Here is a 26,773-nt window from a genome sequence, read left to right as displayed (position 1 = left end):
ACACAATTTTCTTCATGTATGTACTGTCTCCAGATGCCTTATCGCTTATCTTGCGTAAAACATGAATACCAGATTTATCCCCTGAAAAGGTCCGTCCGCTCTGTTGCTGTCCGGCATGAACATTGCATGAAGAGCCCAAAATATATGCGTAGATTCATAATGATGAAATCGGGTAGTAGTCCGCGCAAGATCGAGCACAACCACCGAGGCTCGGTAAAACGAGGATGTACACTGTATGCTATCTAGGCCACAAATCAAATTATAGTAAATCGAACGATCACATACTGTGTTAGCATAACAAGAACCACTATAAAGATAGAATCATCTATTTCTTTTTCTTTTGAGCGAGGGCGTGTTTATGCAATACATGAGGAACCTTGACAACTGAAACCAGCAGTAGATCCCATTGTGTAATAAGGCTTTTCTCAACTATCCGGCATGGTTCTCGCTATGCCAATTATATTATAGTAAGTGACTTCATGATGAGTGTGTACTTGCTGAAATTACATTTGCTAAGTAATGTCTTTTACTATTACTTATTATGATCATTATCAGCCTCCCTGTGAGCAGGTATGTTACCACCTACATTCTTTTACCGTGACAACACTAGTTTTCACCCTGCTAAAGCAGATGTCAATTTAAAACAGCACTCCTTTTCATCAGGATCTACAGTGCTTCCAGGCAATGAAAATAATGTCGCTGGCCAATAAAAAATGATGTTGTTGGGCAATTAAAATCTGCAGAAATTGATGTCGCGTTTTGTCACGTTTTTTCTTCTTTTTTTGCCTTTGTTTATTTCCTAGCAATCATAACGGATATCAGTGAAGAGCTTCTTCAATACAAACTACCAGCTCCAGATTTTCGTTCAGGTACTGATATAGTCAGTAAGCTTATGTTGCAAGATCAGTCCATCCCGAACCTTGTCTCAAAAGCTATTGTCAGTAATCCCAACAACACGTATGTCGCTTCATTTACATCGTTTAGTGATGGTGCAATTTGTGATGGTTCGTACTTTTTCGGCAAATTCCCACCAATCGTAATAGAAGTACAGCAAATCGTCAACGAAAACTTCATGAGCCGAGCCATCTGTTATTGCCTAAATGTCTATCAGCAGTTCAAGGAATATCTGGTGCTGGTGATTTACTGTGTCAAAAACGTTGCATCAAAATCACTGGCGTCCAAGTTCATCAGCCACCCTCAATTTCCATATTAGATATTAAATATTAACAACCAAAGTTATTATATTTAATAAATCCTACATGTAAGGGTGGACCATACCCAGTCTACCTCTTATATCTCTTTATATAAATCAAGAACACCTCGTCATTTCATTTCTGATATAGGATAAAAAAGAATATTCATTCTTTTATTATCCTAGGTTTAATAAGAATTATACATAGTTCTTTAAAACCCTTTGATGAATATTGATCTTTTAGAATTATAGATAACAAAAATATTAAAGTTATTTTTTTTATTTTTATCTTAATTATTTATAACAATTATAACTCAACATTAATATTAATTAATTACAGTTCTTACAAGTAATTAAAATCTGTTGAACATTAAATTATTAATAATTAATTTCCGTTGCTTACAAACACCCAGTGATCACTTAACCAAGGATGTAACTCTCAGAACATATGTAACTGCATTCAAGAAGAATTAAAGAAGGACAAGTTGCTTCTGATCTATGCTGCTCTTATCAACTTTCTTACATCAGGGGGGGGGAAAGAAGCATCCTGACAATCTCCACTATGAACGATCCACTCATCATTCATCTATAGGGGTCGCAATTGGACGGGTCGGGTCAGGTCAAGGGTCTGACCCGTTGACCTGTGGGTCAAGAAAGCACTGACCCGACCCGACCCGACCCATTCAACCCGACGGGTCAAAACTCGGGTTGACGGGTCAAGACTGATTTCAATGTAGTGATGAAGGAAGTGTCAATCAGCCTGAACTTGAGCGCTGGAAGTGCAAAGCTCTATATATATATAGCTCTCTAAGATGATGGCATGCAAATTCCTAGCAGTGCTAGCAACATCTACGTTTTGAGTGATTATTCTTAAAGGTAAAGGGTTTCGTGCCATCACAAAAGAAATCGCTTGGGCTCACATGCTTTAAAGAAAGCATAATATTTAAAGTATGGTTGAAAATCGACTTCCCTATATGCCCCTTATCCTTTTCCCTTTTCCCTTTTCTTTTCACTTCTTTCTTCTTCCTTCGATTCTCTTTTCTCAACTCCTTTTCTGTCTTTTGTTAAATCGCGTCTCTTACTGCCACCTTCTATTGTATATTCTCATTGCGCTATTGCTACTTCTTTACTCCTATCATATATATTGCTTATAGCTTACTTATCCCATACTGTTGAATATAAAGTATAATCCCACAATAAAAAGAATTAAGTACGTTTTATGCTATAGTTCTATAGCAGACATATTGACAACTAATGATGTTTCCCAACAAGAAAATTGACTACTTAAATATAAGTACCTCATACATATTATATGTATACACGGGTCACGACGGGTCAACGGGTCGGGTCAAGGGTTGGACAGGTCGACCCGAGGGTCAGAAAAGCATCAACCCGACCCGTTGACCCGTCCTCAACCCGTGGGTTGTTGGTTTTGACCCGCAGGTCAGATTGCGACCCCTATTCATCTATACCAAACAGTAATGAAAATTGTTGGTGACAGTGTAAAATACGACAACTCAAGCAAGAGCAAGTTATCTGCACTTCGATCCATCTGTGGACTTTGGAGGACAATTTGTGAAGATCACAAAGTTCATGTCAACCGATCCAAAGCGTGCTGCTCAGTACACTAATAACAGTCAAGTATATTGCACTCGCCTGAAAAGGAAATATGACGACATGGCTGCTGACAACAGGTAATTCTAGGGATAAATGTTATGGCCTTGACAGAACTGATGTATTTGCAATTTCATATAGATTACTATTTTTTTTTGGTAGTGTGACACTATTGGAAGATCCAGAGCAGGTTGAAGTTACCCAACTAGATAAATTGCCCTCTAAAACTGATAATGACGATACTGAAGATTGGGAGTTTGTGGAAAAATTCATGTAGGTCGAATGAATTGGTCAATGTGCTTTGATGCTGGACGAGCTTGTGGCCACTTTACAAGATATTTCAATTGCCACAGTCTGAAAGTCAACTACAGAGGTTAAACATTAATTTGATGATTAATTTCATAAAGTTCATAAACTTTCAAGATACTAAGAGATTAAAATCAAAAAAATAAATTGATTTTTTAATAAACGTAGTAAATAATATACAGGATTTTTCATCTCCTAGTGGACGTTTGAACTTTTATTTAGGCAGAGTGGACATGAATGTTAGTCTGAGTGGACATGAATGAAAGTTAATCTGGACATGAATAATAATTGATCTGGACATGAATGAAAATCGAGCTGGACATGAATGAAAATCGAGCTGGACATGAATGAAAATCGAGCTGGACATGAATGAAAATCGATCTAGACATGAATGAAAATCGAGCTGGACATGAATGAAAATCGAGCTGGACATGAATAAAGATCGATCTGGACATGAATATAAAACGATCTGGACATGAATATACATCGACCTGGACATGAATATAAATCGATCTGGACATGAGTAAAATCAATCTGGACAAAATAAAAATCAATCTGTACATGAATGAAAATCATTCTGACAAGAATAATAATCAATCTAAACATGAATAATAGACAACCTGGACATAATAACAGTCAACCTGGACATAGTTTTAGTCAACTAAGACATAATAAAAGTTGAAGTAGATAATATATTAAGTGTAGCAGAGCAGAATATATGAGTACTTTAGATTTTCAATTCAAGTCAAGACATAATAGAAGTTAAGCAGTACAAAGCCAATGTCAAGATATAGTAGTATGGCTGTTTCACTCGTGACAAGAAGCTTGTAGGCTAATGTACAGGAAATGGCAAGGGTGCGTCAGAGACTCACTACTGTGCGCATAAGCCTATTTTGCTGCTGTGGGAACTGGGCCTGAGCGTTTCCCCTCATTTCACTTTACCCGGGTTGAGTTTGAAACAAATTGGAGGCTGGTGGCAGAGGTAGGTGGAAAGTGTGGGGTTTGTTAGCAGCAGCAGGGAGGAAAAAAACAACAACCAAAGATCCTTTTTTTTCTCATTACCATTCGCCATGGCAAATCAACAGCTTCGACGCACACTTGTAAATGGCTCCTACTCTCTTCACGATGAATAAAAACAAAGAAAACAAAACGGCACAATCCACGGATTTATTGAAAAACGAAATGAAGGTAACTGTTTTCTTAAAAAAAGCATGTGCTCAAGATTTATAAAGGAGTAGACCGCCGTTACTGCTGCTTAAAAAAACGCTGGATAAGTGAACAAGGGAAGGAAAAGGTTATCGGTTGTGCTTGAGGTATAGCTTTAGTGGAGATATTATCATCCAGAATTACTGCTTCTTTCTCATTTTCTCTGTATATACTTGATGCACCATCTTGCACCAATCCAACGTCAAACTTACGTGCGTAATACAACATCGTCCTCTACCTGCACAAACCATTCGTACTCACAACAAGAACGACGCAACAATTTTCTTCTCCATTACTCATACACAATTATATACAACATGACGCTGATCCGCCATTGACTTGCAAAATATACAGCCTGACGCGATTACTTTTTACCTTTTGCATATACCAATGTTAACATCGCCGGTCTTTATGGAAAATGAGCTGTAGATAGCAGGAAGGATAACTGACGGGTTTCTTTCCTTTTGTGTTGCTGTGAATTGGATGAAAATAAAGTATGTTGACCGTTATATAAGAAAGACAACGAAGAAGGTTCTACAAGAGTCATACAGGTGCGAAGGATGTTGTTTCGTGGTGAAGGATGGTTATTGTAATTATTGATATTGCGTGGCAGAGCGTCTGGTGCCATGCACAGTCTCGCGTTTGTGAACCCATTTGTAGCCACACAATTCCGAGATGCGATCCTTGAAGATCTGCCATCGAGCAGCAGGAACGCACACGATTTCATTAGGAATGAGTGCAAGAACTCCACGTACAGTCGAGTGAGAGAGAGCGTAGCGAGTCGTCAAGGGTAGTAACTTGTCGGTTGTTCATAGTTGTTGTTATTAACAACAAATAAAGTTGCTGTTGTAATAGCAAAGAAACTTCCTCCTTCATAACAACAAACGCCTTTTCTTCTTTGTCCCTGCCATATTATCATCACCGCTCAGAGCTATATCTATAGTTTTTATAGAAGCACTTGTAATAACATGCAATCCCATCTCACAACTGTTTATGCAGACAACTGAAACATGATGACTACATAATGTATGATCTTTTACTTTTATTTTTTTCATCCCAACCATAACATCTACAGTAACAATAATAAAACCCTACATACCACCCATCAGCATATATAGCTACCTTATCCATCAAGACCGGCAATGTTCGTGTTGGCATATGCTAAAAGAAAAAGGTTATCGTTGTTGCCATCGTGTGTGGGCGAGTACAGCGAATTGCAGAGGAGGATTATAGTTGTGGTGGTGTGTATGCATCATAGGAATATAATTATCATCGCATTGATGTGAATACAAACAGCAAAGAAAGAGATGACCGTCATTACGATGATGATGTGCTTGAGCGTACAAGTATTAAAACAAAAAGACCGGCGTCATAGTTGTCATCGTGTAATATGGGCGTACATGATAGTGGAAAATAAATGCGTCAGGCTGTATATTTTGCAAGTCAATGGCGGATCAGCGTCATGTTGTATATAATTGTGTATGAGTAATGGAGAAGAAAATTGTTGCGTCGTTCTTGTTGTGAGTACGAATGGTTTGTGCAGGTAGAGGACGATGTTGTATTACGCACGTAAGTTTGACGTTGGATTGGTGCAAGATGGTGCATCAAGTATATACAGAGAAAATGAGAAAGAAGCAGTAATTCTGGATGATAATATCTCCACTAAAGCTATACCTCAAGCACAACCGATAACCTTTTCCTTCCCTTGTTCACTTATCCAGCGTTTTTTTAAGCAGCAGTAACGGCGGTCTACTCCTTTATAAATCTTGAGCACATGCTTTTTTTAAGAAAACAGTTACCTTCATTTCGTTTTTCAATAAATCCGTGGATTGTGCCGTTTTGTTTTCTTTGTTTTTATTCATCGTGAAGAGAGTAGGAGCCATTTACAAGTGTGCGTCGAAGCTGTTGATTTGCCATGGCGAATGGTAATGAGAAAAAAAAGGATCTTTGGTTGTTGTTTTTTTCCTCCCTGCTGCTGCTAACAAACCCCACACTTTCCACCTACCTCTGCCACCAGCCTCCAATTTGTTTCAAACTCAACCCGGGTAAAGTGAAATGAGGGGAAACGCTCAGGCCCAGTTCCCACAGCAGCAAAATAGGCTTATGCGCACAGTAGTGAGTCTCTGACGCACCCTTGCCATTTCCTGTACATTAGCCTACAAGCTTCTTGTCACGAGTGAAACAGCCATACTACTATATCTTGACATTGGCTTTGTACTGCTTAACTTCTATTATGTCTTGACTTGAATTGAAAATCTAAAGTACTCATATATTCTGCTCTGCTACACTTAATATATTATCTACTTCAACTTTTATTATGTCTTAGTTGACTAAAACTATGTCCAGGTTGACTGTTATTATGTCCAGGTTGTCTATTATTCATGTTTAGATTGATTATTATTCTTGTCAGAATGATTTTCATTCATGTACAGATTGATTTTTATTTTGTCCAGATTGATTTTACTCATGTCCAGATCGATTTATATTCATGTCCAGGTCGATGTATATTCATGTCCAGATCGTTTTATATTCATGTCCAGATCGATCTTTATTCATGTCCAGCTCGATTTTCATTCATGTCCAGCTCGATTTTCATTCATGTCTAGATCGATTTTCATTCATGTCCAGCTCGATTTTCATTCATGTCCAGCTCGATTTTCATTCATGTCCAGCTCGATTTTCATTCATGTCCAGATCAATTATTATTCATGTCCAGATTAACTTTCATTCATGTCCACTCAGACTAACATTCATGTCCACTCTGCCTAAATAAAAATTCAAACGTCCACTAGGAGATGAAAAATCCTGTACATGGCAAATAATATATATGAAAATGAGATATTTGAAAATAATAACTAAGTATACATATCATTTTTTCTACCTATAATTTTAGCAATTAGAATAGTAGTTAGTAATTTATATAATAATTAATATACTAGTAAATAGTGTTCTATCATAGTAATTATATTTGGATCAGAAATGCCAAGGAAATTATAAATATTCTATTTCTTGATTATAATCTCTTAACATCTTAAATATTTACAAGATTTGGGAATTATATAAAATATTTATAATAATCATTAGATTAATGATTAATCACCTAGATGAATATCTATAATATTCACTAATAAGAGGATTATTAATTTCTAATAATAAATAATTCCAAGAGTAATAAAATTTTCTCAATCATTAGATTGGTAAAATTTCTTATGATTTCTTAAATAATTATCTGCTGGCAGCAGCACACTATTCATGCAAGTACGGCACTCTATATCATCAGAAAGTACATGGCCAATTTAATATGACGCAAGTACAGCACTTTGTATCAAAAATTACATAGCCAATAAATTGATATGAACCTATATGCTTCATGTGTTGTTTATTGAATTTGTGATTAAAAGTAGTATATAAGGAGGATGGTGGCGAGAAAGAAAAAGGGCTTCGCAGATCTCGACTTTTTACCGCGACTGTAATCAAACCTGCAGCAGAGATAGCACGTCGGTTTTGCTCGCGTAGCAGCCCTGGTAACAATGGAACGCGTTCCTTTTTGGACCAAGCTCTCCACCGTTTCGTTAAGGAAAACGCAATTCGTCAGAAAATTCATGCCTGTCTTTTCCCATTTGCAAACCCACTTTTTCCCATTTGCAAACCCACTCGTACCGCTCCTCAATCTTTGCAGGACTGTTTCATTCGATGGAAAGTCAACTTTCTTCAACGAAAGATTGCATTCGCTTCTCATGAAGTTATAAATAATAATATGTGAAACTTTCAGATCTTTGAATCGCTTCAACAAATGCTGGGTCTCTTCAGCTACAGCAGCAGAAGGGTTAACATCAATAAAGCTGACAACAGCCGTTTTTTGCTCTTCGCTCATGATACGGCCAGTCTGCTTACAAACCGTCAAAGTGCTGTGATATATGTAATTTTCAACATATGCTACTCAACAATTTCAGTTACACAGTATTTACTGCGTATAAAAGCTCATTCAAGTGTTTCAGTTATGTTAAGCCAAGCAGTGGTTTGAGAACATCCCAGTTGATGAGTCAAATATTGACATTCAAGTTTCTGTTGCTAGTACACAGTATTACCATAGCAACCGTCAATATCGACGGCATTGCTATGGTAATGGCGGGCATTGGCCAGTGTTTCGAAGAAAGGCGCGCAAAGAAAAAAAAATCGTGACGCCACCAGCAGCGAAACCCCCCCAGCTGAAGCAAATTTTGGCAGTCGGCCACACAAAACAGCTTTCCTTTACTTCTCCCCACTCTAATGGCATCACGGCTTCTTTCCAATACCCTTCAGAGCCAAGCCGGCTTGACCAAGCAGGTAACTTCCAAACCGACATTGCACGCATTTAGTCAGGTGGAGAAAGTCTCATTATACAATTACGGCCCTCCCTTAAAAAAACAAATCTATATACACATATTACCAGTTCGTCCGACCTTTGGCCACGGCTGCTAAGCAGGTCGCCGCCACTCGCACCACAGTCCTTTCCAACGGTTTGACGATCGCCACCGAGGAAAACACGACTGCCAATGGTGCTGCCACTGTTGGTGTTTGGATTGACGCGGGCTCCCGTGCTGAATCGGCAAGCAACAGCGGTGCCGCTAACTTGATTGGTCGTATTGCTCTTAAGGTTAGCATTCTTTCTCATGTCATATTTCACCTGCGTATAGCGTACATGTATGTGTGCATGTGCGTTCTCATATGTCACTCAAGAGAAAGAAAGAAAGAGCGGACGATAATTGAATCTATTTTACGGTTTGGTTTTTTACAAAAAAAAACAATAGAACGGCAAGCAAACTGGCGGTGAATTGACAGCTCGCACCACGCACGATCAGACCTACTACGCTGCCAAGACGATCGGATCAAACGTCGAAAAGACCGTCCAGAGCCTTTCTGAAATCGTTCAGGACTTGAAGCTCGACAGCTTGGAAAGCGAACGCGCTGCCGTTTTGAACCAACAACCTAGCATGGAGGATGTGACCTTCGAGCACTTGCACGCCACCGCTTTCCAGGGCACCAGCCTTGGTTTGCCCGTCGCTGGTTTGAACGTCGAGAACTTGACCTCGCAGGACTTGACCAGCTTTGTCAAAGCCAACTACACCGCCAACCGTATTGTTTTGGTCGGTGCTGGTGATGTCGAGCACGATGCTTTGGTCAAGTTAGCCGAAAAAAGCTTTGGCTCGCTTGCTGCTGGATCTGCTGCCGCTGGTGTCCAGCCTTCGTTCACCGGTTCCGAGATCCGTCTGCGTGACGATCTTGCCCAGCAAGCCCACATTGCCCTGGCGGTCGAGGGTGCTCCTTTCATGTCCTCGGAATACTTGAACTTGTTGGTCATGCAAAGCATCGTTGGTTCGTGGGATAGCACCTTGGGCGGTGCCGCCAACTTGTCGTCGCGTCTTTCTACCGTCGTCAACAGCCACCATCTCGCCGATTCGTTCGCTTCGTTCACCAAGGGTTACAAGGATACCGGTCTCTGGGGCTTCTATGCTGCTACCCAGAACCGCGAACAGATCGATGATCTTGTTCACTTTCTGCAAAAGGAATGGAACCGTCTCTCGACTACCGTCACTGCTAGCGAAGTCGAACGCGCCAAGGTCCAGCTCAAGGCTAGCTTGTTGTTGAGCCTCGACTCCACCTCTGCTGTCGCCAAGGATATCGGTAGCCAGATCTTGACCACCGGCAAGCGATTGAGCGGTGATGAGTTGGCGCAGGCTATTGACAAGATCTCCGTCTCGGATGTCCGTAACACTGCCAACAAGTTCATCTGGGATCAAGAACTTGCTGTCATCGGTGCCGGTCCTATCGAATGCTTAACCGACTATACTCGTGTACGAGGCAACATGGCTTACAACAGGTAATGTATTATGTGGGTAAAAGTCGGGAAAAAATCTTTAGAAAGAAAATTAACATGTCTTTTTTCTTCACTATGTAGATTCTAAGCTTAGGTCCTTCTTTATCATACTGTATTCATTTTTTCCCTCCTTTTCCCGCCCCCGCCATCATTTTCTCTCTCATCTCGGTGCACATTATAATACTAGAATTTGCAAAAGTCTATTGATAATGGGTTTTTAGTTTCGTTTTGTGTTATATATACATAGAAGGTGTCTCATCCATTAGTAGATGGTGACAAGGTTTTACTTGCGGCACACACACTTCCACCCAGGACAGCTTCCGTGCTCGACGTATATGTTTTCTACGACCTTGGTCATTTAATAACCTTTGCGTACCAACCCTTCAAGTACTAAGAAGGAAAACGCTGCTGCATTGCTGTCCTTACTGGTGTTAGCCATATTGGTTTTAGGGAACATGATGCCGTGTTGAAGAGCTATACACGTACCAAGAAGCTCCATCAGGGCTGCTATATCACGCGCTACATACAATGTCACACGTTCTCTGCACTCCCTTTAAATCTCTCCTACGATGGAGCAAGCAACAAAGCATGCGGTGCGAAAGAAGTAATGTCACAGTAATTGATGAATCATCAAAACTGGTGAATCTCTGAAAAGAATTACTAGTATGTAATAGAGACTATTAGAGCGAAGATCAAGTGACAATCATATTTAATGATGTAGCGCAATGGATATACTTGCTGAAATACAAAATCAAACCTTCTCCCACTTTTCAAGTTGAGATCAACCATTTGGGGCAAGTTTAGCAACTAGTCAAAGGATCACGCACGCAGTGCTGCTACGGCAAAAAAAAAGGGTCAGAAACATATCTATATCTCACGTTGTCGTGCTTTAGCCTCTTCCCTTTACGACTTCGCGAACAACGGCAATATGATAGTAAACGCCGATGGGGATATGGGCGCTGATAGCAAAATTGTAATAAGCCGAGAAGAAATGCTGGATGCTTACCTGAAATACACACTTGGGAGTAATTGTGACTCTTATAAAGGGGGATGTAAAAACATATATGTACACGATATCCAGCACACGTGAATATAATTTTTGTTTAAAGCAAACCCATGGAAAAGCTTTTAAGGGTGCCTTTGAGGATAATAAGGCAAATCATTTGCAAGTATCATACTTGTTGACGACAATCAAGGTCGAAACAAGGTAAAAACCGTTTATTGGAATTGGCATCATTCCTAATATCCAACGGGTCAACATTTCATCGTCAGCAGCACACCTGTACTCGACCAATACCATCGCTGCCATGTCTCCTTGCATCGATAGTATTAGCGGCTACTTCACTTAAGCATTATAATAACAGGCAGGACGATCTGAAGCCAACAGCTTCACCGAATATTATGGCAGGCTATATCTCTGGTAAATCATCTCTGCAAACCACGAGATCGACGATGTAGATGGGTGCTCAAAAAATAACATGTCAGCAACCTAAGAGCATTAACAAAAGCAGAGCACCAAAAAAAAAAGACAGCAAAGAAGGACAAAACATCAAGTACACGAATCGCACTTCCAGTTCATATAATTGTCGATTAAGAGAATTTTTATCAGATGCCAGTTGGAGGCAGGATTGATGGCTTTACTGTTAGTTCTGAATGCACTAAATCTCACCGTCATCATATATGATATGAGAACGTACAAACCAGGCGATTTCTTGGCCGCAGTTTCTCCTACGGTTCGCTGTACCTTTCGGTCTCCATGCGCTACCATACTAATCCGGTAGTTTGGCAAGACACACGGAATGAATGCATTGTTTGTGGTAAAAACTCGATTACAGGGTAACAAGTGTGCGGCGTGACATATGGTACGTATTTTGGATAGGCTATGCTAACATGATTTGTGTACACTTCAAAGCGGACCAATTTGACCGCTCAAGTGTATATCATCTGCAGCTTGCAAAGTGACCGAAGAGCAGAGCTCCGGGAGGAGAAACTCTACGTCTCATTCTCAGAACCGAAGAAAAATCTAGAGGATAAGTATACTATATATAGAAATTCTAGCAAAGAACTTCACGCGAAGAATATAACATTCCAAGACCAAAAGCGCAAAGAACGTCTTGTTGATAGACTCAATGTAAGCACTCCCTTTCAGTTGATTTTGGCTGTTTGTGGTGAAGCAGTTACTCGAGCCACAGATATATATTCATAAAATAATCATCTTTTATTACAGAGCTGGTGGTCAAAAGTACTCGAATAAAATAGAAGGAAAGCCCGAAACACCTCTACTTCTACGTGTAAAACATATAGGAAAGCACTGTTGTCTCCCATCGCCCAATTGGATGGATGGGCGGATGCAAAGTGGTACACGACGTGCTTGCTTTATTCTTTCACCGCTAGAGCGAGAATAGTGACAAAAGCATTGATAAAAGATATGCATGGAACCAAGTGAGAAGAGAAACATGTCGTAGGTGCCAAATGTGTTTCTTTGCATTCTTTCAAGTGCGATCGACACTTTGTCGTGTCGTCTCATTATATCAGTTCTGTTATTCCTCATGTCCTTTTAATTGCTATGTAAATATCAAGCTCAATTTCTTTTCTTCGCTCCTTTGCTACCTCTCTCTTTTTCGTCGCTCTCTTTCGGCATTCTATCCCATCCATGTTCAATGACTTTCTGTATTTGGTTTTTTTTTTGCATCTAGGGAGCACCTTATAATAATACAACTTTGCAACAAAATCTATGGATAATGCTTTTTTAATCTTTTACTTTTTTGAAATACGCTTCATGTTAAAGAAAATATGTTCAAGAAGGATGGATCATCCATTACTAGATGTTTTGCGACACTTTATTCGTTACTATAATGCAAAGGCGAGATGTGAAACGTTAGTAGTCACTCTCGGCTAATGGCGCACGCACGGAGCTAGAGCTGGGTTTACAACTACACCACCACCTTTGCGCCCTTGGTCGTTTCATAACCTCTTCGTTCCAACCTCCTTCTTTTTCTTCCATACCGCCATGAAGATATACGCTGCCGCAATACTGTCCTCGTTGGCATCGGCCGTAGTTGCTTTTGAGAACACTGTGCCATGCTTGATGTGGTCGCCTAAAGAGTTAGTGTTCATTAACATTACACCTTTTGAATTATCTATAAAGAACTTTGGGAAAAACTGATACATCTCGAAAATCTTTATATATAAAAAAAGCTATTTGACACACGTCGCTGGTCAACAATTCGTCGTCGAAAACGAGGCGGCCGTTTCTACCATCTGGTCTTCTCTTTCGTCCGACATTTGCGATGCCAACGTCGTAGCTATTATCGACCAACCCGGTGTATGTTTTCTGTTAAACGAAAGAAAGCGAGCGAATGAAGTACTTAATCATGTTTCTTCTGTAGATTCATTTGAACGACCTTTCGCGTTCGGATTCGTTTACGGCTATTAAGGTAGTGAAAGATTTGAGCATGAAAACAAGAACGATATATCTTTATGCGCACTTGTTAAAGATTACATTTCACTTTTTTGGACTATATAGCAATACCGTAAAGATGCTGTTACGCGTACAGAAGTCGAGTATATCGCTGATCATGTCAACGTGAACAATCTAGCAAATCTGATTGCGCAAGAATGCGAGGGCTCTATTGTATATGGAGATCGTAAGTTCTTATTGCATATTAGTATCAATAAAAGGACAGAGAAAGGATTAACTGATATGACGATTCATGCAGACTTGTCAAATGGCGATAATGAAGCTCCTACCGTGGCAGTCTTGTCCTTGCCCAATGCAGAAGATACAGATGCCTTGCAACAAAATGGTAGTTTGAAAATGAAAGAGCGTAGTATTTTATTAGGGTCTGAAAAGTTATGTTGAGCTAACAATAAGAGAAAAACACTTTTACCTAGATGCCAAGGTAGATGCGTTCATTCAATCTGTCCAAGAACACGCTACTGATAACTATGCAGTCATTTATACCTCGAGCTCGGCCAAGAAATCGGTAGGATACTACTAGAATTGCTGTAAGGAAAAAGCACGAAAGAAAAGCTAAACTTTTTTCAATCTTCTATTTGTAGCCTTCCCACATGCGAAAGCGAAGTGTGCTTCAACGCCGAGCACCACCTGCTGAAAAGAGCAGACCTATCTTTGCCAAATACCAGTTGTTCTCGCCAGCCGTGTTCATGACCTTTGCTATTGCCTTTATTGTGATTGCTATTGTTTCCGTTGGCCTTACCTGGCTTACTGGGATCCAGACCCCTATCCGTTTCGAAGGAAAGCCAAAGAAGAACTAAAGGACCGTAAATAAAATATAATACCTGGTTGTGTCTGCTTGTCTTGATTGTACCTTGCTATATTGTATTGTGCTGTCTGTATTTAAGGATACTTCCATGAGAAAATATACACACTGACATGACGGATAAACACAAGTGCATTATTGCGATTATCGCTTTGAAACAGATGTTGTAGAGAGCGACACTAGTGTCACCTAAGCATCGAGACTCAGAGCCATACGCGAGCACAACCGCTCTATAGTTACTATTTGTCGACTCAGAAAAAAAGCGTTAAGTCAAGACAGACGCGTTCATCCAAGCACCCTCGCGATAAAACGCCATACATTCCGTATACATAAGCATGTCAAAAAATGTTTATATTTTTGTACAAAACATGGAGGCGTCGTGTCTTTAAAAGATACGCATCTACTAGCAGCAAATAGCGTGCCATCTATTTCTTTTCACCCTGCAAGGTCACTACTACCTTACGACTACCACCGTGATGACGATGTTCACACAAATAGATACTACATAAAAGAGAATAAAGCAATACGTGTTCTTATCTGCTGCTGACAGTAATAAAAATTACAAGGTATACTAGATAGCGCTGCAGAAACTTACCCTTGCCACATGCCAGTGTTGAGTTGGCCGTTCGTGATTGGGATATTTAGCGAGACGCCAACGATACCAGACTTCAAATGACCAGGCTATGGTTGAAAACACAGTATATACAATTTGTTAGCCAAAACAAAACAATGTAAAATCCCGTATCATTATTTTATTACCATATCGTCCGGTCCTTCGTCCGTATGTATATATGGAAGAGTTTCGGGAACAATCTTATCCAAGCCCATATGCATGTCCTTTCTTACGTCCGGATCCGCATTCTCGTTGAGCATGAGGGATGCGGAAGTGTGCTGCACTAAACACAAATATAAAACACAAAGTAGTTGGTATTCATGATTACAAGAAGAGCAGCACGATTGCTATTTTTCGCATAAAATAACACGTACAAAAGATGTTGGCCATGCCGACTTTGTAGTTTTTAATTTCTGGGACTTGGCTTACAATCTCATTATGCACGAGAAAGCAACCTAAATAAAAAAAAGAGTTAATGGACGTGTTCGACTTGGTATCGTTGTGTGCTTGCATACCTTGGGAGCGAGCTTGCAATCGGATTTGCTTCTGGTACCACGACATTGAGTTCGATGTGAAACAGAGAAACGGCCGCACTACTGAGTTATAAGTTCCACACAAAAAAGATGGCTGATGGTGCCCGCCGGTTTGGATGATGGTGTCACGTCACTCCAGGCGAAGGACCGACGGGGCGCGCCCAAGGTCGGCGAGTACCGACTCCATCACGTACTTTTTTTCCCCATTTGGACTCCGGGGTTGCCCTTTCTTGGTAAATTTGTTTAAAAGTAGGTGGGTGAGAGGTGGGCGAAGTAATCTTTTCTTTATTCTTTTTATTTTCTTTTAGGGCATAAACCCGCAAAGCTTCTCGTCCTTCTCTTTTCAATCCTGTCGTCGTATCATCATCAACAGTAGCAACAATAGGCGACGATGCCCAAGCCTGGAGAGAACAACAGTGCCTGCACATATCGATTTCTGTCAAGCTCGCTGGCCGACCTTCCACAAGACAGGTGCATACCTTTTTCTGAGGCTTTTCTGCTTCTTTCTCTGTTATTCTTGTTAGTACCGTTGACCTGGGCAGAAGGAATACAGTGGACTGACACATTTGAGCTTCTATAGAGACTATCATCTAAGCATACGACAACAGCCAAGGCAGGCCAAGGTGTGTGCAGGCACCAGTCTTTTGGAGCGTCGATACCCCGTCGAGCCAGCACCGATTCTCCAGGTCGACTGGATAAACTGCTCACCAGAACGCACAAAGTAACACCAGCAAATCGATTTTATATTTCCAAATACTTTCCCACTTACATGTAATATCTCTTTTTTTAGAAATTGCCTCCAGAGTCCCTTTTACTTTGCTGTTGCCAACATCGTCGATGGCAGCCATGGTGACAGCAGCAGCGACATGTATCATCGCGACAGTCCTCCTCCACCGTTGCTAACCAACCATCTGGTCGGCACTACCGTTTCGTCACTCCATCGATTACGAGATACAAATAATACAGGTACCGCAATATAAAAGAAATATAACCCAGGTGCTCCCGCCACAAACTATATCTTTTTTTCCATATTTGCTAATAGAGGAGCGGGGGAATCTTTTTTTTTTCTTCAGATGGCGGTTTTTTTGTGTTTGGCGACTTGTCGGTACGTAAAGAAGGCAACTACAAACTCCATTTTAGCCTCTTTGAGATCGTGGAGTAAGTTAATTCCGGGCTACGGGTTGTGCGTCGGGAGAAAGAGAAAGTGTGTGTATGTGTTTTGGTGTGCGATCCAGCTGACACTTTGCCTTTTTTTTTTTCTGTTTTCTTTTACAGGGGATCCGTCCAGAACAGGAAAACTGTCCTGAGCGACGTGTTCAGCGTTTACACAGCAAAGAACTTCCCAAGCCCGTTGGAGACTACATTTCTATCAAGGACATTCTCTGATCAAGGCGTCAAGATACGCATTCGTAAAGAAAACCGGCTACAGACCTCGTAAGTTTTGTTCTGAGGATCGAAGCAGTGACCTACAAGGAAACATCGTTAAATCACCTTAATACTTCAATTAGTGCAAACTCACGCAAACGACGATTGGATGTTCAGATGCTCGTAGACAATGCTAGTAGTCCCACCGTCACCCTGGACTACCATCATACTCATCATACGAACAGCAATATCATCGATCATCATTCAAACGAAAAGCGGTTCAAAGAAGACGAAGACGATTTTTCACCACCACCGTATGCCTCGTCAGCAGCAGATGTCTACTTCGGTCGATGGCAAGCAACGCCACCTTCACCGCCAAAGTCTGTTGTCTCATCACATTCATCACTGCCGTCACCTCCTATGCCTTCCCTGATACCTCATAAAGATTGGGGCGAATGTTTACCACCATTGCGTGCGATTATGGCAGATACCCTGATGGACGATCGGACACTACCCCCGTTACGTCGTTAGTAATAAGCTTTTACTTTACCTCCACCCTCTACACATCCATCCAATTTCTCCAACTTACGCAACTGTTATACGACTACATATCATACAAACCTGTCACCATATTTCACATCTCATGCCTCATCACTGCGCTATCCTTTTTTAAATTCAAGCCATACTCCTCTGTACATATCATATTTTTTTCTCTTTCTCGCTTTCTGAACAAACCAATCTTTTCGTAGTATATACTTACAAGTCTATTAAGAACTTATACTCTTTCCTTTGCCTCCTTCGCTTGCAATAATCACTTCGTATGCTTTAACTACTAAATCCCCGTTATTATCGTTTGTCTGCTCGCGCCTACTTCAAAAATAAAGAGCTATAATTGTTGTTTTACGTATGCTTTAAATAATCTTTTTAATATATTATTTCCTTATATGGGTATTTTAAAATAGGTGCCGCTTTTCTCTCGATAATGAAGCTTTTAACCCGATTGAAATGTTAGGTAGCAAGCTGGTTAGAGATAGTGATTGGATCCAGCATGATTTGTTCAAGTTTTAATGGAGTAATTACCCACGAGGACAAAGCAGAATAATGTGGCAAAGTGGCTCGGGATGATGTCTAATTATGTGCGTGTATAATCCATGTGGTAATACGGTTCGCGATTACGTATGATGTCAGATATGGTAACACATTCACACCGTCATCACAACTCTTCCTCTCTACACGGAGTAATTTTTTTTATATTGGATGAAAATGCTGTATATAGACATAGACTGTCTAATTATCTTTCATTTCAATGGCAACAAACTTTGAAAGTATCTACCGTCGCCCCGCATCCTTGGCAGTATGTCAGGTAGCACATGGTGCGTTAGCGTTAGAGTAGTGCGTAGTGCTAAAAGAACCAATTTTTTTCTATTATTCGGGCCAATGAGGATTGATGGGATAGTATAACTTGCTGAGAGCAACGACGCGATCTGAGAAGTACATCACTGGTATGTCGCACTCGCCTTTATCCAGGCAGTGCGCAGATCAAACTAGGCATAAATTATTACAGTAATCTTAAAAAGGCAACAGTTAAATTATGAACGATTCTCATGTACAAAATTCAGTTTTGTTTATTTACAAGCGAAATCTAAGACAGAGCTTGATAATACAATCAGCTAACTACTTATTCGCTGCTCTGGTTGGTGTTGCCTGAGGCACGGCCACCCTTGCGTCCAGCTGCTCTGGCCCGCTCACTACCAGGTTCGAAAGAGCCCGAAGAAGCTTGGCCTCCTTTGGAAGCGATATCATGCTGTATATTGTGCAACATAAATGTATGTCAGCCCAGCTACCGAAAATGAGAATTTGATATGTACATACCTGCTTCTGAGGATCCATGGATGCGAATCCTCCACTGTGGCTATGGCTACTTTGACCGCCCTTTGATGCGATGTTCTGAACTTCTTCCTTGGAGCGGTTGGCAAAGTTACCGGGATTGTTGTTTTGAGTGCCAGACATTATGAAAACGTTGATAGAAACTACAATAACTGAATTTTGAGCAGACTTGCAGACGTATATATATCTTTCAAGTCTTATACATAGTAAATCAGAAAGCAGCATACTTCGTCAGCATCGGAAATCGTGATTTGTCGAGCTGCATAAAATCAACGTAAATAAACCCCAGCGCATAATACTAATCTTGAATGTGTCAAGTTTCAAGTATGCCTTTATGCCCGTATTATACCATCACACTGTCGCTTCTTATTTTGAAATGATCCGCAGGCTTAATGCTGACTATTGTACAACTGCATGAAAGTATGGAAATCATGTGACGGGGTACTTGAGATACTTGAAGCCGTTGGAAAAAAATGCTCAAACCCTTGGTGATTGCGTCCGAATTTTGAGACATGACATATTTATGAGCCAAGTTTAAACACGGTGAATTAGGCCTCAATGGTTTTAGTAAAAGCAACAATCACTTAGCTACTATCAACTACGTAACCGATGACTTTTAACTTCTGGCACATGTAGCAACCAAGAACACACTATGCTACGGTGATTTCACACAATGCAAACCGCTGTATGATTTTGAAACATTGATGATAAGAAGAGCATGTAATAAACTGACATCGCGAAGCTTATTACACGATCGCCAGTCAATGACAACATCATGATTAAAGCTTCCTAAACTGGGGCTTTTATGAAAGTATATAGCTACTGCACATGTAGCAACCAAGAACACACTATGCTACGGTGATTTCACACAATGCAAACCGCTGTATGATTTGAAACATTGATGATAAGAAGAGCATGTAATAATCTGACATCGCGAAGCTTATTACACGATCGCCAGTCAATGACAACATAATGATTAAAGCTTCCTAAACTGGGGCTTTATGAAAGTATATAAAGTACCATCCGTCAACCACTGAAATCCATAATCAGGTGTATCGTTTTCTAAAAATGTCTAACCGTCAAAATAATCCCGCTAACTTCGCCAACCGCTCCAAGGAAGAAGTCCAGAACATCGCATCAAAGGGTGGTCAAAGTAGCCATAGCGGTGGATTCGCGTCCATGGATTCTCAGAAGCAGGTGCGTTAAGAATATCTGATTTACGAGTTTGGAAAATGCTACTGTTTTCCCAAAAGTTAAATGTACTGACATGCAATACTCTGCGTGAATCTAGCACGACATCTCTTCTCAGGGTGGCCAAGCCTCGTCCGGATCCTTTGAACCTGGTAGTGAGCGTGCTAGAGCAGCTGGACGTAAGGGCGGTCGCGCTACTGGTAACACCAACCAAACTAGCTATGAGGAAGATGAAACCTATATGGATGATGAACAGTAAACAATAGCTTTGGGTATCTACTGGCTCAGTTTTGTCGAGCAATCTGTAAATAAAAACACCTTTGTACATTGTTATCTATCTTCCATTTTTTTGTTGTGGCGCCTGTCTCAGTTATCCAAGATATTTATCGTCACATCCAAAAGTATGTTTGATAAATCAATTTGCATACAGTCAGTCCCCGCTTTTTTCAGGTGCCCACATTTTGGAAAGAAAAATACGAGGGAACCTTCAAGAGCGGTAAAGAAAATGGCCGTATCATATAGTAAAGTGAACGATGTCCAATTCACTATGATACACATATCCCAAATATCCCAAGCTGCAAAATCTGTACCCCAACTTTTTCAGGCCCTGAAATATGAAAAAACCGAGGGAACCTAAAAAATCATTAAGTGGTGAGCCCAGATTTTTAAAAAAAAATGCTGAAAAACCTAGGGTGTGAAAAAAGTGGTGTAGACTTACAACGAATATCCCCTGAGTTAACATATCACACAATATTCAGAGCATCGTCCTTCAATAAAATCCTTGTACTATGCCTCGGACCCGTGATTATACAGGACTATTTGAAAATCTGATATCATAGACAGGCATTACCGTTCTTTGTAATAGACATATTGTAACAGAAGAACTATCATCATGAATTGCCATCGCGTACGGCAAAGAATCGGTATATCTACATCCAGCAGATATGATATACAAAGATATCGAGAGTATAAAGGTTGGTAAAGATTAATGACCGCCGAAACTGGTTTATGTGCGTGCTACAGGACTTTCCGATAAGCCTGAATGGATGAATCATTAAGCGAAAGAGCTAGTAAATGATCAGAGCAGACAGCAACGGTACAAGGGTATCAAACAGTAAAAAATCAGAAGAGCAGTTATTGTTCTAAAATTTTTTAATTATCCACTATTGTAACACACTATTTCAGTGGATTTAAAAGCAATCTGCTTCAAAGCGCAAATGTTGGTTTTGTACAAACACGCATTTTTTTTATTTACAAGTGCTCAGCAATTCAGAGCCAGGATTGACGACAGTATTAGCTAAACTATTACTGATCTTGGTCGATGTAGTCTTCATCCTCCTCATAGTTAGTTTGGTTGGTGTTACCAGTAGCACGGCCACCCTTACGTCCAGCTGCTCTGGCGCGCTCGCTACCAGGTTCAAAGGATCCGGATGAGGCTTGACCACCCTTGGAAGCAATATCATGCTACGTAATGTTCAAAATAGTATATGTTAGCGCATTTTGAAACCTAAGATCTGTCTTAGCGAGAATAAAACTACATACCTGCTTCTGGGAATCCATGGACGCAAAGCCACCACTGTGGCTACTTTGTCCTCCCTTGGACGCGATGTTCTGGACTTCTTCCTTGGAACGGTTGGCAAAGTTACCGGGGTTGTTGTTCTGAGTGCTAGACATTTTGACTTGATCTGAATATGCTTTTTCCGTTGATCAACGGATGTCAGTTTATATACCTTTTATAAACCCAAGTTTAGACGTATAAACATTTAATTCGTCATCAATTCGTAAGCTGCATGACTTAGCATCTCGTCAACAAAGTCAAAGGAGTGTCATCGTTTCAAAATTTTAAGACCAGTAGCAGCGTCCCATGTATCAATGCATAAATTTACCAAATAGGTAGCAATTTGACGTTTAGCATTGCAAAAATTGTAGCTGATGAATGATTGTGAGTGTTGCTTGACGCTTTCAAAGCCCTGAAGTAGTTTGCCCCCGAACTTTGAAACATGGCACGCATAGAAGGGGAATAACTGAATCATACTATGAATAAAATTTTAAAGCCAAATGAAGATAATGATGATGAAACTCTTGCATAATGATGATTAGTATAGCACATCCCTGGTATACAAAGCGAAAAGAAATCCGATATAACGGTTGGTAAACGTGAGATTTATTGCAAATTTTGTTCCCCTTCCGATCAAAAGCTTTTATGCGGTGTATGCAAGCACAAGCGCAGAAGATGGGACCAGACCTGTAATTACAAGTTCAAGAAGTAAGCAAGCGGATAACCCATAATATAGCGATGACTTACTAATGGAATAGATGAATAGCACTTACCCAAATCCTTCAATGTCTTGTCCAAATCACCTTCTCCGAATGTTTTCCTATTTAAGAGCGTGCCTCCGTTTTAGCCAACCATTCTCAAATGATGTTTCAATGATATAATCGCTTACCTAGGGAATGTCATAGAAAGCGTAAAAGGTTTATCGCAGCCGTTTGATTGTAAAAATTCATTGACCTGCGTGAGGGTTGAGTCGGCTGGGAAAGTGTGGGTGATGGGTGATGCACCAGGAACCCGGAACTGTAACCTTGCTTCATTGTATAATCGTTTTACACCAGGTGCAGATGAAGCTGGCTGAGAAGCTGCGGCTGCGGCTTCTTCTTGAGCATCTTGCTGTCTGGCTCGCTTGGCTGCCTCTTTCTGTTATATATGTTTAGAAATGCAGTACCTCGTTGTCACTAATAAATCATCCTCACTGCTTTTTGTTTTCGTACCTTTGCAGCTCGTTCCTTTTTATCAGCGTCAATCTGGGCCTTGACCTTGGCCTTTGCAATCCGATCTAGTTCTTTTTCACGTCTCTTTGCATCAAATGCCTTCTTCAACTCCTTTTCCTCCATTTGTTGTTTAGCAACCGAAATGTCCTGGCCGGCCTTTCTTCTAATCTTTTCCTGCTGTCTACGTTCCTCAGCCTCTTCTTTTGCTTTACTGGCCTGCTTTTCAGCAAGACGTGCCTTCAACTCAGCCAGCTTTGCCTGCTTTTCTTCTTCAGTCAACGGGGCAATAACTTCGGTGCTCTCGGAAAAGTTTTGATGGGATGTTTTAATCGCGTGTCGTTCAGCAGTGGCGGCTAGGTGAAACGAGAGAAAGGAAAGTTGAGCTTCTTTCCTCAAGTATTTATACAGGCTCTCTCCCCTGCCTTTCATTCTTTGCTTTCTCTTACCATCGCGGAACAGCTTTTGACAATCGTTACAAATCAAACTTTGAGCCGTTTGCTCACCATTTTGAATTTCACCTATTGACAAGTCATTATTAGAATTCCCCTTTTTGTCTACCTGGAGTTGCAAATCTTAGTTTTCTCTCTGTGAGTAATTTCAGATACCTTCTTCACTTTCTCCTGCTCCTGCTGCACTGCCACCTGCTGCTTGTTCACTGCCACTAGCAGGTGCTGTCTTTTCACCGAGTGTATGCTCTGACGGTTCTTCTGGTTCATCGGACACATTAGGATTCGCTAACAACCTATGGCACGAAAATATAGAGTCAGAGTTGCCTTTCAGAAAAAAGTGAAATGGTGTACGTTATTGCTTCTTTTACCAATCCATCGCCGGTTGAAGCCCTGCGCCATTGGTAGCTCTCCAAGCTTTCTGTCTATAATAAAGAAATATTAAGAGTGGCCTCGGTTTGAAAACTCAAAAAGAACAAAAGCAATGATTGAATGCACTTACACCTTGCCACGGGAAAAGCCCATGTCAACGAGAGTATCAATATCGTTTGCCATTTTATATATGTTATATGACGCGTTCTCTTTCTTTCGTTCGGGAAGAGAGTGGTGGAAAAGACAATGCGGATTCCATCAGATTTAATCACAGCGCGTACATCAACCAATTTTGGAAGTGATGTCGCCCTTTCTTGCCAAAACACGATACCGTACCCCGTTTATCACGTTTGATGATAGTATCGTTCAAGATATCCATTACGATAGACTATGCCAGCGATATGTTGCCAAGTAATTACATATCACTGGTGGCATGCCGTACGACTCGAGATATCTGGCACAGTGTGTCGGTATCAGGCAGGTAATAATAGGCTTCTCTATTACACTTTTCTAAACGACTGCAAATCTTATAGAAGTAGATCGAGTGCAAAGCATAGTAGCTGTTAGATATACAGATCAAATGATAACGCATCAAAACTACTATTTAGCAGCACAAACAAGCAAATCGATCATTAGTGGCTGCTCTCATGTACTTCCATCCCGCTATTATTGCAACCACTTTTTTCTTCGATAACCAAGTCTTCATATCTTTTTCGGGCTAGACACGTAATCAGTAGCCATAAAGAGGTAATATAATATCTACTACAGCAGAACTAGATGAGGCGCCAGGTTACATATGTCATTCTAGAGAGCAAGCTAGTAACAAGCCTCGTTGGATGCGTTTATCGTGCCGATTAGCGAAAAATGAGGGACGTTTTCTAGTGCTGTCGGCAGAGCGTATTATTGTTTCAAAGAGTAATGTCGTTCCAGCAATCTAGCTGACTCTCCGCTATCTTTTTCCTTTTTTTGTCCCGTCTCTCTTTCCCCTTGTTGTCACTACCACCTTTACCCTCTCTTCTTCTTTATTACCAGCAGTGCAATTCAAATCATGACGACTTGTACGATCTGTGTTACACTTATCGAAGAAGATATTGCTGCGCTGCCTTGCCGTCATGTATTTCATACTTATTGGTAAAATACTTTAGTCAAGAGTGCTTTTTTTTGGATCCCTGTCATTCATTCAATGGTCATGCATTCCAACTTTATCCTTTTATTGTAGCATCAATCGTTGGTTTAGCACAAAGCCATGCTGTCCGAATTGTAATAAAAAGATGCTACCCACGAGCGTTATTGGCCCGTTATACATCGAAAATGCTTCTGCCCTCAAAGGCGATCTACAAACCGATTCATCGGACGATCGGAATAAAGAAGTTGATCGACAAGAGTTATCCGTCTTACACCTCCAACTTTCGCAACTTCAACAAATCAATCAAAGCCTTGAACGAAAAGTGAATTATTTGAAGTCTCTTCGAAGGTAAATATTGAATGTTTCGTTACCTCAAAAAAGAGGGGGGAGGGGGTAAAAAATGGATGGGAAAGATACGAGGAGAAGAATCATGTTCTATTTGTTACTCATGCTGTTTGTCCAATAGTATCAGTGAACAGGATGGTCGTCTAGAATCTCCTACTGCCTTGGGCCGGATCCGATTCTGGGAAACGCTAGAGAAATCCGATATCGTGAAGCTTCTGGCAACCGCGACTGGAATGAAGGAGTAAGTTTTCTGGTTTAGCGCATATCAAAGAAACAACACTTCTGCTAACTCGTGATTTTAAAAATGTTCTCATTAGGGACTCAGAGTGTAAGCTTCGTGTAGCAAATGAGGAGCTGGAAAAGACTAAGGTCAAATTATCAATTACCGAGGATGAAAAAAGTTTCTTTGAGAAGAAATTCAATAAACTCAAGGTAAAGAAAACAAACATGATTATCAATGTCCAAGGTAGATAAACCTGTAATCTCTAATATGTTACAATTATTTGACAGGACAAGCTGTATGCTGCGCAAAAGTCCAAATTCCGAGCAAGTCATAATAATACTAGTCGTGTACACAGCGAGGCTGGCCCATCGAGTGCACGAGGTAGCAGCAGTTCAAGGGCAGCGGATACAACAGCGAAGAGGAAGGAGGCAGTGCCGCCTACCGTCGACTCGGATGAATCTACAGACGATGAATTGCCTATAAAGTAACGTATTCATAATTACGGGATGTTTGGTCTTGTTGTACACCCTTGGCTAACATCTTCATTAACTTTTCAATAGCTCACGAACCGTGCCCAATAAAAGAACACATTCTGAATCTAGCCACCGTAACCACAACGAACGCATACCGCCATATGCAAATCCAGCTTATCGTCGATCAGCAGCGCACTTTAAACTACCAACAAATTCGCATAATAAGCATTCCAATGATTTATTGATAAGGTATATGCAAGTGTCCATGTATGTATGGAAGTGCATTATTATATTGTGTTAACATGATTTTCTGGTTGCACGTCAAATAGAGACAAAGCAGCAAGAAAAAGGCGTCGAAGCGAGACGGATGAATCGGACGTTGATGACAGCATCCAGAATGATGGTAGCCATGATAGTGGCACTGCCAGAATACTAGATTTGAACAATGATGACGATGAATTAAATGGGTACGTAACAGTATTTAGATTTCTATTCTTATGCTACATACATAGACAGAATATCAACTCAAAATATATTTGTAGAAACGACAGTTTCGATGATGCAGAAATTATTATGAGTAGTAACCGGGGAATAAGGTAAGACTACTGTTATTTGTCGGTGCTTTCTTCGTAACAGTTGCTCATCTTTCTCTTCTCGTCTTATTGTTAGAAAGCGTAATGCAACGTGCGCATTATCGCTCTCCATCACCTCCGGTCATTGGTAAGTTGATGGTATCAATGTATGTTTGTATAGAAACGCATCTTTGGACTCATCGGTTATATATATATATATATAGAAATAAGCGACGAAGAGTAACTGGTTTACATTTCCGAGACGTGATATGATATACATATCTGACGACACCAGCACCACCCCTACTATACCAAGTAAGGCATCATCGTAATTAAGAGCTATCATCTATTAGTATCTTGCAATCCTGATTATGGCCTTATCTGTCTATTCTACGCTCTG

General features: G+C 40.6%; 10 protein-coding genes across 10 annotated transcripts; 6 read left to right on the top strand and 4 right to left on the bottom strand.

Moving 5' to 3' along the window:
* Positions 1–892: 892 nt before the first annotated feature.
* On the top strand, positions 893–1,213 carry BDB00DRAFT_867699 (uncharacterized protein; the record flags this gene model as incomplete). The annotated part of the gene is made up of 1 exon (XM_053126373.1): positions 893–1,213. One exon carries the CDS (start codon positions 893–895, stop codon positions 1,211–1,213), a length of 321 nt encoding a protein of 106 aa, XP_052984309.1.
* Positions 1,214–8,559: 7,346 nt separating this feature from the next.
* BDB00DRAFT_800784 (Metalloenzyme, LuxS/M16 peptidase-like protein) lies at positions 8,560–10,321 on the top strand. The gene is made up of 4 exons (XM_053121817.1): positions 8,560–8,644; positions 8,751–8,954; positions 9,109–10,178; positions 10,257–10,321. The coding sequence occupies exons 1-4, from the start codon at positions 8,588–8,590 to the stop codon at positions 10,261–10,263; spliced, it is 1,338 nt and encodes a 445-aa protein (XP_052984308.1). The 5' UTR covers positions 8,560–8,587; the 3' UTR covers positions 10,264–10,321.
* A 2,864-nt stretch (positions 10,322–13,185) lies between these two features.
* Positions 13,186–14,453, top strand: BDB00DRAFT_784135 (uncharacterized protein; the record flags this gene model as incomplete). The annotated part of the gene is made up of 7 exons (XM_053120440.1): positions 13,186–13,280; positions 13,374–13,500; positions 13,565–13,612; positions 13,702–13,822; positions 13,895–13,981; positions 14,070–14,161; positions 14,238–14,453. The coding sequence occupies 7 exons, from the start codon at positions 13,186–13,188 to the stop codon at positions 14,451–14,453; spliced, it is 786 nt and encodes a 261-aa protein (XP_052984307.1).
* A 266-nt stretch (positions 14,454–14,719) lies between these two features.
* Positions 14,720–15,787, bottom strand: BDB00DRAFT_495895 (uncharacterized protein). The gene is made up of 5 exons (XM_053117591.1): positions 15,587–15,787; positions 15,446–15,526; positions 15,218–15,354; positions 15,054–15,139; positions 14,720–14,959 (listed from the first exon to the last, which is right to left on the bottom strand). The coding sequence occupies exons 1-5, from the start codon at positions 15,630–15,632 to the stop codon at positions 14,884–14,886; spliced, it is 426 nt and encodes a 141-aa protein (XP_052984306.1). The 5' UTR covers positions 15,633–15,787; the 3' UTR covers positions 14,720–14,883.
* A 683-nt stretch (positions 15,788–16,470) lies between these two features.
* Positions 16,471–17,042, top strand: BDB00DRAFT_755409 (velvet factor; the record flags this gene model as incomplete). Its single annotated transcript, XM_053118837.1, has 3 exons — positions 16,471–16,570; positions 16,678–16,762; positions 16,880–17,042. 3 exons carry the CDS (start codon positions 16,471–16,473, stop codon positions 17,040–17,042), a joined length of 348 nt encoding a protein of 115 aa, XP_052984305.1.
* A 1,590-nt stretch (positions 17,043–18,632) lies between these two features.
* On the bottom strand, positions 18,633–18,988 carry BDB00DRAFT_969001 (uncharacterized protein). The gene is made up of 2 exons (XM_053129828.1): positions 18,842–18,988; positions 18,633–18,773 (listed from the first exon to the last, which is right to left on the bottom strand). Exons 1-2 carry the CDS (start codon positions 18,977–18,979, stop codon positions 18,648–18,650), a joined length of 264 nt encoding a protein of 87 aa, XP_052984304.1. The 5' UTR covers positions 18,980–18,988; the 3' UTR covers positions 18,633–18,647.
* A 936-nt stretch (positions 18,989–19,924) lies between these two features.
* BDB00DRAFT_755617 (putative conidiation-specific protein Con-10) lies at positions 19,925–20,306 on the top strand (the record flags this gene model as incomplete). Its single annotated transcript, XM_053118845.1, has 2 exons — positions 19,925–20,053; positions 20,148–20,306. The coding sequence occupies 2 exons, from the start codon at positions 19,925–19,927 to the stop codon at positions 20,304–20,306; spliced, it is 288 nt and encodes a 95-aa protein (XP_052984303.1).
* A 964-nt stretch (positions 20,307–21,270) lies between these two features.
* On the bottom strand, positions 21,271–21,990 carry BDB00DRAFT_800769 (uncharacterized protein). Its single transcript, XM_053121816.1, has 2 exons — positions 21,590–21,990; positions 21,271–21,511 (listed from the first exon to the last, which is right to left on the bottom strand). Exons 1-2 carry the CDS (start codon positions 21,719–21,721, stop codon positions 21,353–21,355), a joined length of 291 nt encoding a protein of 96 aa, XP_052984302.1. The 5' UTR covers positions 21,722–21,990; the 3' UTR covers positions 21,271–21,352.
* A 151-nt stretch (positions 21,991–22,141) lies between these two features.
* BDB00DRAFT_800767 (ubiquitin-related domain-containing protein) lies at positions 22,142–23,868 on the bottom strand. The gene is made up of 7 exons (XM_053121815.1): positions 23,634–23,868; positions 23,422–23,558; positions 23,263–23,334; positions 22,817–23,169; positions 22,495–22,742; positions 22,379–22,425; positions 22,142–22,292 (listed from the first exon to the last, which is right to left on the bottom strand). The coding sequence occupies exons 1-7, from the start codon at positions 23,639–23,641 to the stop codon at positions 22,249–22,251; spliced, it is 909 nt and encodes a 302-aa protein (XP_052984301.1). The 5' UTR covers positions 23,642–23,868; the 3' UTR covers positions 22,142–22,248.
* A 944-nt stretch (positions 23,869–24,812) lies between these two features.
* BDB00DRAFT_495753 (uncharacterized protein) lies at positions 24,813–26,660 on the top strand. Its single transcript, XM_053117590.1, has 8 exons — positions 24,813–25,346; positions 25,423–25,537; positions 25,616–25,812; positions 25,889–26,050; positions 26,131–26,268; positions 26,344–26,397; positions 26,471–26,521; positions 26,598–26,660. Coding segments are annotated over exons 1-8 (945 nt in total). The 5' UTR covers positions 24,813–25,119; the 3' UTR covers positions 26,599–26,660.
* The last annotated feature ends 113 nt before the right edge of the window (positions 26,661–26,773 follow it).

The sequence above is a fragment of the Zychaea mexicana genome (assembly GCF_025766255.1).
Source record: "Zychaea mexicana strain RSA 1403 chromosome Unknown BDB00scaffold_6, whole genome shotgun sequence".
Lineage (NCBI taxonomy): Eukaryota > Fungi > Mucoromycota > Mucoromycetes > Mucorales > Lichtheimiaceae > Zychaea > Zychaea mexicana.
The sequence above is the reverse complement of the archived record's forward strand: the minus strand, read 5'-3'. Positions and strand labels throughout refer to the sequence as shown.